The 13,673-nt window shown below is 35.5% G+C and overlaps 2 protein-coding genes across 3 annotated transcripts; both read left to right on the forward strand.

The window, feature by feature from the left end:
- The first annotated feature begins 2,956 nt into the window (after window positions 1-2,956).
- On the forward strand, window positions 2,957-10,424 carry LOC140755823 (uncharacterized). Of its 2 annotated transcripts, none has more exons than XM_073091156.1 (5): window positions 2,957-3,315; window positions 7,305-7,704; window positions 8,408-8,561; window positions 8,637-8,791; window positions 8,909-10,424. In XM_073091156.1, exons 1-5 carry the CDS (start codon window positions 3,249-3,251, stop codon window positions 10,422-10,424), a joined length of 2,292 nt encoding a protein of 763 aa, XP_072947257.1. In that variant the 5' UTR covers window positions 2,957-3,248. The 2 variants fall into 2 exon arrangements, with proteins under 2 accessions (XP_072947257.1, XP_072947258.1); XM_073091157.1 differs by lacking the exon at window positions 2,957-3,315 and adding an exon at window positions 3,322-3,566.
- Window positions 10,425-10,696: 272 nt separating this feature from the next.
- Window positions 10,697-12,680, forward strand: LOC140755827 (uncharacterized). Its single transcript, XM_073091162.1, has 4 exons — window positions 10,697-10,837; window positions 10,927-11,177; window positions 11,326-11,480; window positions 12,209-12,680. Exons 1-4 carry the CDS (start codon window positions 10,697-10,699, stop codon window positions 12,421-12,423), a joined length of 762 nt encoding a protein of 253 aa, XP_072947263.1. The 3' UTR covers window positions 12,424-12,680.
- Window positions 12,681-13,673: the final 993 nt, after the last annotated feature.

Genomic DNA, 13,673 nt, shown 5'->3' on the forward strand with positions numbered 1-13,673 from the left:
GGTGTGGTCCAACTACAGTGGCACCACAGCTACGCCTACTTCGCTGAAGCGCTGCTATGTTTCGCTTTGACGGGTATGGTAAAGGAGTGAGTGAGTACAGTCCGCGCCAAACTGCTAGTCCGCTCTGAATATAGAAACGAGTCACGGCGAATAGCAAATGTAGATATTAGCGGGACGTAGAAAGCGCGAGATCCCTCCCGGCACCCGTCCGTTGCCCGCTCGTGCCCACTGGTACATAGCTGCGTTAGTATGCCCTCACGTTGCTACGGAATATATGCTTGTAGTTGTGCAACACCTTCTGTTGTCTGTATATCTGTTGCCAAAGTCTGGTAGGAATCTACCTCACTTATCGATATTAAACACAGCTGTCTCGTCGAAAGTTGATTTTTTATCACTTTTGGGTATCTGATATATTCTAATTTCATATTATATGGTAAAAATTGAGTCGTCGAGCGAAACCAGCGTTGTTGCAATATAAAAACTGAATAAATTGTGAAAGTGTTGTATAAAACTGATCGTAAACGGTAACATGCTAATTAATATGAAGTAAATTATTATTTATTGCATCAAATTCGCGTTACATTTTATATGCATGAAAGACATAACAAGTCTGTATTTGTAAGATACTTATCTTTAAGTTATCTTTATCTTTAATCATAACGATTTTATCTGAAGTCAATTTATTAAAATTATTTACTTATCTGTTGTTGAATCTATAATATTTCCATATGTACCATTGGCAAAGTGATTTAATTATATTAATACAAATTATATTAACGTCTTAATATAATTTGTACCTATATCTACCCAGTGTACCTATTATAGTTAAAGATATGTACCTACTGACTCACCTCTAATAATTTCTTGTGAAATCCACTGTACATTAAAAAATAAAATACAGATAAAACGGAAACTATATGTCGAACTTCATTGAATTATAAATCAGAAAAAAGAAATAGCAAAAATGTATGCACCTGGTGCCAAGTGGCTACTGCCGCCTTTTGTCATCTGTAATCAGCCCCAGATAACGTTACTAGTCCTGTGAGGTCGGGTACATTTACGTTGCTAGCCCTCAGCACAGAGCGCCTTGGATAACAATGTCTCCTTTACCACACCCTTCAAAGTGGAACAGATCAACTCTGCTAACTGTTGTTATTAGGCAGAAAAATGTCCGGCAGTGGTGCCTCTGACATCGAGCCACCACCTTCATATGTATTAAAACGCAGGGGAAACCACGAGCACAGCTAGTCCACTCTAAAATACGCAGACGCTGCCCCAGTCTCGTGTGATATCAAAGTAACATTATAGAATTTAATTCGCGTGCGTGCTAACGAAAAACTGAATAGCAATTGATGCGACTTTCACTAGCAAGAGCTGGTCATTTATTTTGAATTCCTTGTTGTGACGAAGCATGATAGTATAAGGAGAAATTAATTAGAAGAGCTAATACTCGTAAGCCGAAGAGACAGCTCTACTTATGGCACTAATGTATGTATATTTATTTATTTATACTAAGAAGTAGAATGGTTAATATCTACTTGCTGTAAAGAAAGTAGATTAAGAGAACTGACTCAAAACAAATGGTGCCTAATTTAATGATTTAAAATTAAACAATACTGTGTCATTGAGATCCAATGAAAAAATATTATATGGAAATAAATACAGTTGAAGAATCTGTCTATGATTTCTATTTTATGTCTTGTACTGAAATAACTCATTAAAATAATTAAAAATGTACGTGGCTAGGTAAGTACTTCATAGTTCTGATAAGTTTTCTGATTAGTCACGAGGTGCATAAATAATTTATTTGATTTTCTTTTTTACTTAGATAAGTCAAAGTAGATCCAAAAATAGGTAAACAAAAAAATATACAAGTTAGCATATTAAGAACACCACAAATAGTAATAGGCTTGTTTCCAAATAGGGGTGCCACATGTTTTTTTTTTCTTTAAGAAATATAGTATTTTTACAAAAGCATTGCAAAATGATACTTTTATATTTTAAAATAAAATGTACGCATTCATACATTTATTTTTTGTTAACTCAATTTAATTCTAAGATTGCACACATTTTTCTGCTAACTTTTTCGCCGACTTATTGCTAAGTATTGAAAAGTACTGCGCATTCCAGTAGTTTTTTTCCACGATATCTGTAAAATATTTTTCGCACTAAATATATATAGTATCTACAATGGACTAGAATATAGTATAATAATATAAGATTACTATTATAAATATAGTACACGTGAAAACCCTATCTCCGTGATGTATTCAACGGTATTAAATAACAATGCAAATGAGGAGCTTAAGAAAGCAGACAGCTTAGGAAGTTGAGAGGTCACGGATAACTGACTTAATACCTAAGTATTTAAAACATCGTCCTTAGAAACTATGTCGTAACCCATATTTCAACCGCCGGTAGTGTGGTATAAGTTGTGTTTTTCATTAAAGCTAGGCCACTTTAACTTAACAATACAATGTGTCATATCACCGGGTCGCATTATTTCTCCGAAGTTTTATTTTACTATAGGTAATATAATATGAGACTTTTGATAAGTTTTTATTTTAATCAATAACTTTTTATTTTACTACATATAAATTAACTTGATACACAAACAATTATGGCTGGCTGAAGCAGCATTGCATTTCTTATTACTTGTATCAAACTAGGCTGAATATTTTGTTGTTAGCTCTTAATCTACTCGACATAAATGTATACCATAACAATTTGGACCGGCACGTTATGGCCTAAATGCAAATAAGAAAAATACCACATTCCGTTTCAACCACGTGAAACAAACGTTGCTATGACTACACTATCGACCCGCGGCTTTTCCGAGGCTTTCGTCTGAAACATTCACATTTGCGTGACACGCGCTGAAACAATAAGGGCTACAAGAGTCGTCTAGACGCCGCGACCGTGTTAGAGGGCGAGCGGCTCATACGGGCCGGCGCCACCGGCACTCCCAGCTTGTGGGAAAAGCGGCGCAAACAAAGTGCAGCTACAAAACACTCATTGTTGCTCGTGGGAGTGATCAGAGTGGACGAAGTGGGAGTCCGGCGATCTCGGACAATGGGTGCACGCGCGAAACGAACCGATACGCGCGGCCGCCGATGCGCGAGCGACCGTTTTTAAAAAGCACTCCGGAGCACTCATTAGCCGGTGCACCGTAACTGCGCTGCGGTTGGAGGAAGCGCAACGTATGTGCAATACGGGGCATTAGAAAGTGTAATGTATAGTGCGGTGCGATGCTGTCAGTGCGCAAGCCCGCATCGTTAGTCCAGCAGAAGAAACAGCAGTGGGCGCGGGAGAGAGGTGCGTACCGCCTGTGTACTGTCCGCACATCCGCCGTGCGCCCGCGCCGGCCAGCCTAGCCCAATGGCCGTCTAGCTCTCAGCCACGTTATATCTGCAGCTTGCACCACGACGTTCCACCCTTAATCATTTATATCACGATCGCGATTTCTTGTGTTTTCGACTCGCTCGTGTATAGCTATCAGTTTATTTCACATAACACAAAATACGTGTAGACATAGGAGCAAATATTGCATTAAATAACTATAACCGGTACGTACCTAAAATCTTTATTGTTGAATAAATATTACCTTTTTGGATATGTATTTATTTATATATTATGCTTCTTAATATACCTAATAGTTAATAGTTACCCGTATTAATCCATAGGTACAATATGAACCACTTTTAACATTTTGATATACAGTCTAACAAGAACAAAGTAGGTATACCTTTCTTTATATTAAGTGTATCATCTATGGTATACCTACGTATGTCGTAAGTACTTTACTACAGTGCTTAATTAAACTAAGTAATATAACTAACACTTGAATACCGCATTTAACCTAACCAACACTTCGCGGTCGTTATAGTAAGCAATTGTTGAACAATAGCATCATCTTAATATATCACGTACTTATCACAGTGTCACGCTAATCTCAAAGTAAACGTGTATAGGTATTTGACACATGCTATATAGTATTTGTCAAACCATTACAAAAAAATATATAAGTAGGCACTTACTTAACTAAAAATTATTCTACAAATCTGACACTTAATTGACTGCTTCTCGTATTAAAATTCGAAATAACAAACTGTTTATCTCTGATTTAACATTAACAACTGTCACTTTAATGCCTAATAGTTGTGAGTGTGACCGTACATTAAAACATTAAGTTATATAATGTAACACGCATATCGACGTTTCGTTTAAATACTTTAAAAAATATCTAAATATCATTTTGTGGACCTGCCCGTACAAATATTTTATTGTAAACTAGCTAACCTGGCAACCTTTGTGTTGCCATATAAATAAAAAAAAGGTTAATGGTGAACACCCCTTATCACTTAGGGGTATGAAAAATAGATAGTATACAATTCTCTGACCTACTGAATATGCATATAAAATTTGGTGAAAATCGGTTATACCGTTTCGGAAGAGTACGGTGACAAACATTGTGACACAAGAATTTTATATATAAGATTATTTTTGAGTATTTTATATTGATTAATGATTACAATAAAGACAGATTTTATATTTAACGATAAACAGGTAAACTTAAAAACAACATTTTAATAATAATGACTTTAAATACACGTCTTTATTTTAAATAGAGAAAGTTCTGATTTAGCGCGTAAAATGTAACAATAAACTTCTCTTTACTGGTAGAATCCGTTAGTTACAAATTACTTTCGACAATTTACATACTGGTTCTGACTATAGACACAAGTGCATATTCACTCCGAATGCTAATTACTACAACCATAACAATTATTTCAAATTTGTAGTTCGAAAGTATCTGTGGGCTAAGTAGGTAAAATTGGCATTTTTACTCATAAAAGTGTTGTATATCTTAGATTCTATTAGAAAATTATGGATAATATACACTTATTTCTAATAAAAGTAACCTGATAAGGAAAATCTTCATTATTAATATGAACTACATATTTCTGCAAATGGTCATCAGCTAGACGTTAAGAAAGACCATTGTAGACCAATTTGTATGCTCGCGTAACGTTGTGGTCCACATGTGGGACTAGACTGAAATGTGTGTCGCATTGTTATATCATGATCAGTATAAATAACATCTACTGCAGAAACAAGGAAGTGAAATTTTATGTCCGTGTTATTATTTCTTAGAATAATTATTTTCCCGGTAAAAGTAAAATATATTTTGTAAACTGTTAACGATTTAGTATTAAGTACTAAAAATCGTTTCTTTAGTGTGTATTATGATAGTAACTCTACATGGGGTTAATAGCTTTATCCAACGATAATTTCTGGCAGTGCCCGATCTATGGGATGCCAATTGGGGCCGAAATTTCCCAGAGCGGCAAAAATAAGGGGCGGCAAAATTGAGAGCGATTGAACGAAGTAAAAATTCTTAATTAATTCACGCGCTGCAGATGCAAATCGTTATTAAAACCTACAGCCTTCGGGTTGAAAGTTGTATACCACCCCCTTATTGGAGCGATTATCATTTTACTTACATCTTTTGAAATATACATTACGTCTATCAACTTATCGCACTTTTTTTCTGAGCTAGCATCGTTAAGTAATTAAATACCTACAACCTACCTATAAATATTTACAACAAAAATGGTTCAAGTGCTGGACAGACAATTAGCCACCTGTTAACATGACGTGCGTGTATAGGTAATCGATAAACGAATAGCTACAGAACATTAGCCTTAAAGGTCACCGGTTGACTAAACTTTTAGTAACCTCTGCGACCTCTAAATAGTGAGGTAGGTAATGATATTGATAAAATTTGATAATCATTATCATAATATCATAATTGTATAAAATAGTGCAATGACACTACAAAATAAAACTAAATCTCGTACATCTGAAAAAAAAATAAAAATAAAACTTACTTACAAAAACGTATATGTTACGTATGGATTTTATCGTGGTGTTAAAATAATAGAATAAAAACATTCTCCACTCATTAATTTTATTTAGAGCGCATGAGAGCGTGGCGAATAGCGGCGAGCGCCGCAAACAAATGCACTGCTATTTACAACATAGTTACACTTTGTTATTAAACTGTATATATATGATATCTATAATTAACGTAACGCTTAGAAAGCTGAATTAGCTAGAGAATGGTAGCCTAATGAATAACATTCACGCCTACATTAATATGCAGATGAAGAATGCAGATTTTCCTATCTATTATTACCAAGTCTATTTGATGGCTACGTTCCAATTATTTTATGCGACGGAATATCTTAAGAATATACCTATGTGAATAAAAAATACGTACTTATCTTAAGTTTGTCTATAGGTAGTCATTAATTGAAAAGAACTTTCATTTATGCTAAATATGCTGGAACATGCTAACTACAATTACGTTACCAAGATGTTCAAATTGTGCATCATGATGTAGTCAATGAAGTGGAGATGTGGAAATATAATTACATTACATACCTAAGTAAATACAAAATTTATGTAACTGCTCTACACGTAGACACCTACCTAAATAATAATAGATAAGTTACTGAAATTTATATTTATTTATTTCAATTCCGTACAAATTAATTTATAGAATAACAAATGCCTAATATTACGACTAAAACCCAAATGGGTCACTAATTAGTTTTTCTTATTTGTGGTAATACTTAAGTAAATATTAAGTATAAATCTTATTTGTGGTTATATAAATATAATGCTTAAGTGTGTCATCGAAAATTCTTATGATTATTTTCTAAATATGCCAATAAAATAACATTTTTATGTAATTGAACTACTTAAATAAAATTTAGAACACAGTCCAACACGCAATCCTTGCTCGTGTTCTCGCGACCTCTTTTGTTGACTTTGGTGCTAAAATATTATACTACGTATAAATCCTATAATTATAATCATTAGATTATTACATTATAAGCACTTATTAAAATGATGTTGAAATCAATTTTGGAATAACGATATAATAATTAAGGTTCAAAAGAAAGAAGTCTATGAATAATCTTAATTTAATTTATTTTTGAATATACTTATGAAGTTTTAAAGTTATAAAATCCAATTATGTTGTGACGGTACGTTTTTCAAGCTTATTTCAGGTAGCATGCACGACTGGATTAATGGTTTTCCTACATGCGCTATCGACAAAACTTTGAAACCCTTATTCAGCGCCGTAAAGGGGAAATGTGTAACATTTTTTTACTTCACCTTTCAATAGTTCATTCTGTAACCTCGTTTGCCCTGAACGGGTCTTCTTCCAGCAAAACTTTAAAAGAAATTTCTAATTTTATCTTTATATTGAAAGTTGTACTTTCTTATTACAGAAGAGATGTCTCATCTTTATTTACCGTGGGGTTCCGGTGAGCGATACACGAATCGCTTGCAAGTCCGAAACCAGTTTGCGAGCTCACTCGAATTGCACAAACAATCTTCATACGAGTACCAAGAACCAGTACAACGCCAAAGAAGCCCCAGTTTGCCACCTATACACAAAATAGACGAGAGATCTGCCAAAGAAGATAACAGAAGGACCAAAGAAGTGCTAAATCGTAACATACCCAGTGCGAAAAGATTCGCTTTTTATGACGAAGACGGCGAAGGGGATACTTCGGGCTACGGAAGTGAAACTGTTAATCATATGAATATAAGGGGTCAAGGAACATTTCAAGCTGTCACTAATCAAAACCCTGTCGTAGCTTGGCAACAAGAAGAAAAAGACAATAAGTAAGTAAAGTAGCCTTAACTATAAAGAACATACATAAACATACATATACATATAGATAAACATAATAGTAGTAAATGGTTATGTAGTAATACGTCAGTATTTACTTGACAAGAAGTAGTGCAACACACTCAATATTACAGTAAGCCGCCGTAGTATCGCCGGTAAGATTACGGACGAGCAGACAGATAGACCAAAAGAAAATAGGTTTATAAATGCCGTATAAGTAAGCTTAGAAATTGCAGTTATTTGCAAACCACAGAAAGATACTTTAGTTTATTTATTTGTATATTTACAACTTTACAATGCCTTTTTGTTGATTTCTTAGAAAATTTACTTTCGATGAAAGTTCAAAAGACATTCACCGGTTCAAAGACCTTCCTCGTTTTTGCTGAGTCAGGTCAATATTTGAGGCAGTCACAGCAACGAAGAAACTTCAAAGATTTTTGGAGTCAAACCGATTTGTTTCAAAGAATATAAAAACCTAATGCGAATAAATAAAAATGAATATGTAATTTTCTTAGTATGTAAGACCAATTTTTATCGCATTAAGACTAATTAAACACATTCGAAATATTAAACCACTAACCAAAGAAATTCGATTAGGTATAACGCTAAATGTTCGTATTTAAATCCAAAGCACCCTACATTTTTCAAACGTAAACATGCATAAAAATAATATTTATCAAAAACTGTCATTTCCAGCACAAAGCAACATTCAGGCAGGCGCTCCAACAACGGCATGTGGTCTGATCGGAGCCCTGGGCCCGCCGAGGAAGGACGCCCTCGTTGGGGCGACCGCGGCGTCGCTACTGGCAGACTATGGGAACCCACTGCACCTAATGAAAGACTTCCACAGGTAAATGCTTAGGTTTATGCTTACTTTAGAATTATAAAACACCATATCTATAAATCCGCCTCTGTGTATGTCTAGATGCACCATCAAAAGAAAGGAACTCCGTCATGGGTGGAGCGGGGTTTAAACATGATTGAAAACACAGCGGATATTCTAGTCATCGACCAAAGAAGTTCCACTAACTCTGGATTGGAGTGTGACAGATCGTCTTATAACGGAAGTGACGAAGGAAGGTGAGTATTCAACAGTTAATTACGCTTCCTTTTATACTACTTTCATTAAATAATACTTTCCATTAATAATACATATTCATTATGCGACATACTTGAATTATTTAATATTCTTTACAGAACATTTCTTCGAGGGCAAAACGTCCCTATAGAGCCAGAAATAAAAGCCCAACGGGAAAACAAACGTATGAAGGCGTTAGAATTGCAATCGGCAATATTAAGTCAATTGGAAGATCGAGAAAAACGTCGTCAAGAAGAAAGGGAAAGAAAATTAAGAGAAGAACGTTTAGAAGAATTAAGAATACAGCGGCAACAAGAAGAAGATAGATTGAAAATAGAAGAAGAAAAAAGGAAAAATGAAGAAAAGCAAATTCTAGAAAAACGGAGACTTGATGCACTCAAAAGAGCGCTAGAGGACGCCGAGAAAAAAGCAAGACTAGAAAAAGAGAAAAGGTTTAACTGTCATAAGAAATTGACTAGCTCAAACGACTGTAAATCAAATAGTGAAGAAAACATAACTTCAGAAGTAGTACAACACACTAGTCCTACTAAGATTGTAAGCCCTACCAAGACAAGTAGAACGTATGATGTGCATTCGGCCACGAGCCATAAAAAGGACAATGTTTCTCATCATACTACAGCATGTAACTCACCACGATCAGTAGCGACTGGAAATTTAAATTTATTTATTCATAATGTGCCACCTCTTGCCTTAACCGATAATCAGTTCAATATTGTGCCAATTGGTATTGCCAATGGAAATGGAGAGGTAACAGGAACATCAAATAATGTACAACTAGCAGTTTTAGTTCCGCAAAATTTAAATAATAGCTTGTATAGTGTCTCTTTAAATTCACTCAATAGCATAAATGAAACAAATGACACTGGAAGAATCCTTACACCACGAAAATACCGCACTTTAAGAACTAAAGATGCATCAACCCAAACGGACTCGAACTTTTATATTTTAACTGCGGACAAAATAATCGAAACTGATGAAATTTCCAGAGAAATTGATATTGATTACCAAAATATAGATGAAAATGCCCCTCAAGATAGTAATCGTAATAGTTTAAAAAAGGATAGAAGAATGCGTTCAGAGGAAAGGTACAAAAAAGATATAGAAAACCGACCGAAATGGGGTGCTAATAGACCTGCAGCCCAGTACAAAAAACAAAGTGAGAAAGATCCATTTTATACCCAAAAAAGAAAATTACGCCAAAAATATAGACATCAAGTTAGACAATATATGTCGCAATCTAGTGAGGATAGTCGATCGCCCAGTCCTCCAACGAGGTCTGAAAAAACCATTGAAAGTAGTAATAAGCAACGAAACTCGTTAAGCCAATCTTATTGGAGGCATAAGCGGGCTAGTCAAGAGTTTTCCAGACCCAATAACACATCTGAGCTTACGAATACGACAACCGAACTCACCTCATTAGAGCAAATAATAGGAAATGATAAGACAGACATAAAGAAGTCTCCAAAAACGTCACCTACAAAAAGAATTACCCTGTCGCAAAAATTCATTAACGACAAATATGGAAGTAAGAAGTTATGGATGGATGACGTAAATGAAAGAAACAAATATAGTTTAAGCGATATGGATATTGCTAAAAAAAACTTCACGACTTGAAATGAATATGAAGAAAACTTAAACAGATCACTTTATTTCTATAGTTTCCTTTTGTTCTTTTTATATATTATTATAGTGTGAACAATATTTACTTCAATGCTTAGATGCAGCACATATAATGTAGGGGATTGGTGCAATACGTATTTAAATTAGGTTACCTACTTAAACATAGTTATCGATCCAACCGTTTCTAGGAAATGAACAAGATGTTAAATCAATAAAACCAGTACTGCATTTTGCGATACACACGTCGCTGTGTTTCTATTAAAGCAATGTCGAAATTAGACGATTTGTTTGATAAAAAGAAAGATGAAGCTCCTATGCTGGATCTATCTAAAACTGTAATAAATACTGCAGAAGAATATAGAGCGGTTTTGGACAAGGTTCCAGATTTTAAAACTAGACCCGAAAAGGTTTGTAAAAATATTAAACAATAAACAAAACTTTAATTTTATAGTAGTTATCTATTATTATTCCAAAGTGATAACACAAAATTCAATAGGTGAAAGCTGAAGACATCAAAATAAAAGATAAACCTGAGGACCATAAAACGAAAACTTCACGTAAGGAACTGCGTGGCTATGAAAAGTTGGGCACACGGGGTTACGAAGAAAAACATTTCACGTTCATGGATCCAGTGCCTGTTGAAATGAGGGGGTTGAAGTTTGAAGAGCTGTGTGCCGTGCCAATCGAGTGGCGTATGCTCACTTCTATTAGACCTAAGTCCAAACTCGACGAAGAATATTTTAATCGGTACGTACTTACTTACTCCTAAATAGTTATTTGTGGAAAATGTAATTTTGTTAATCGGAAGCACTATTTTTAAAATGGTCTTTCCTAAAAAATTAAGAAGCAGACTAGATCGCAAATAGGAACTAAATATCTAACTTTTTTATTTTAGATTAATAGAACTCGGTAAATCCGAATTAAAAACGAAGGCCAGAGACAAACGGGAATACGCTAAAAACAACATGATCAGAAAAACGAAGAATCGGTCGGGTGTGACCGAGACGAGGATCGTTTCGTGTTCAGAGTGCGGAGAGGAATATTGCAACGGTAATCAAACTTATTACTTTATTGCATTAAAAGTTAATAATCGAAACATGTTTGCTGACTCAATATGAATACCTACTTATATAAGAATTCACGTCTAACCAAAACCTAATCACAACACAACTGTACGGGCGAGCGCAAAATGTATAATATCATTTTATTAAGGCAAACCAAATTTTGCTATGCACATCGCCTGTTTAGACGATAGGTACCGACCTCATCGCAACCATCACAACGATGAAATTAGTAGAGCCATCTGTGGTTCTACTCCGGTGACATCACCGCCAAAACTGTCTAACTTATAACATCAGTGTTAAGCGCTGGTGTGTTCTGGTTTGAAGGCTTTGTAAGAGAAGCATACTTTTCCGAGGCATTCCTGCTTAGTCCTCAAGAGTAGCAGCGCATCTGGGATTACCTTAGGTAGGAATCAAATGTTATCTAGGGTTGATTACAAATGTCCATGGGCGTCAGTAGCCAACTACTTTCAGATCAATAACATGCTCCTCTGCTGCTCCTATATTGTTAACTGCTTTAAAAAAAGTATGAAGTCTGTAGAAACCACTGTGCTTTACCTCCAGCTCCACAAGAACTACCACCTCATCTACTTTTGCCTTATAACAGCAATTTCAGAGATGCTATGTTCGCCTTTGAATGCCAACTTAGTCCCGAGTAACAACGCATTAGATTACTGTTTATTAATACGAGAAGGCAATAAACATTATCCATTTCAGGCAAAATGTGCACCATAACGAACTACGACATGTTCGCGCGGCTGAAGCTGGAGGTGGAGGCGAAGGCGCCGCGCGCGCACGCCGCGCCCGCGCACGTCGGCAAGCTGCGCCGCCCGCGCCGCCGCGCGCGCCGCAAGCCGCGCAGCAAGAGCGCCGCGCCGCCGCCGCACACGACGCGCCGCGGCAAGAACGCTAAGAGCGACTCCGAATTGTAAACACGCGTAGCCTTAAGTAAACATATCTCACCGCCTTGTTATTGAAGGATTAAATGTCTGACAATCCTGTCAGCCCTTTAATGGCTGTCATGGTCTAATTTACGCGGAACGATGCCGACATGCGCAGTTAATACACGAAATCGAAGGAAAAGTGCGGAGAAATGTCATTTCATTCGTAAATGATCCGAAAACTACATTTTTTAAATATTTTTCTAACACGAAAATAGATGACAGTGACAATTACAATTGTCTAAACTGTTAGGAGTGAGTAATCTTTACTAATCTATGAGTGTAGCTTGCCGGGGACAGTTGACCTTGGAGGCGGCAAAACTATTCTTTAATTAAATGGACCTTTTTTCGCTGATGTATTTCTTGAGTGTAATCAATTTGCGCCGGATACGAGCGATAATAGCAAAATTTCGCAAATATACATATTGAGATACTTCCTTTTTGACTTATTTTGGACATAACAATTACAACTACTATTGCCTGCCATAGGAGATTATTTTTTCGCCTAGAAATATGTTCAACCTATAGGAGGCTCTCCTCCGACTCCGTTCCGCCCCGGGCGGCTTGATTACACCCTAGGCCACTGTGTGCTATTATACAATTTAGAACGAAAAGTCCTCGAAGCATTTGAATTTGAACAAAACTGTATTTATTCTAAAACAACGGCGAAGAAAGAATTTCTGACAAACCGAAATACAGTTAAATCATATTCACAGTGCTAGGCCAACGAGTCCACGAAAGTTAACGTGTTATGGGCATAGCATAATGAATCCTACGATATTTTTACAGCACAGCGAAATCGATTAAAACATTTCAAAATTCAACTCTTTTTCTATCAAATAATAATAATTAAACGATGTCTATAGTCTTTATAATATGACTTGTATAAACATCGTCAAACGAACTATATCTGCAAAACAATAAAAAATAAAGATAGGATATGTAAATGAATGTTCCTCGCAACTCATAATTTAAATAAACAGTCCGTCTATAACATTCGTTTAATGCTATCTATATGCAAATAATATAAACTTTCGCTTATCTAAATAAAGCACTACCTAGTTATTACCTAATAATCTATAGCAAACATATCAGTTTACACTGCCAAATATAAACACATTATTTTAATGACGAGTCTGCCAAAAATGTGCATTGTTATAATTCATTCAAAAGTAAACGCTTTATCAACAACTCAAACAATTCTTTTAATATCGAATGGCATTAATTTGTTCAAATTATTA

This window comes from Epargyreus clarus, unplaced genomic scaffold (genome assembly GCF_041222505.1).
Source record: "Epargyreus clarus isolate Ecla_fem2 unplaced genomic scaffold, WU_Ecla_fem_2.2 ptg000034l, whole genome shotgun sequence".
In the NCBI taxonomy this organism is placed as follows: Eukaryota; Metazoa; Arthropoda; class Insecta; order Lepidoptera; family Hesperiidae; genus Epargyreus; species Epargyreus clarus.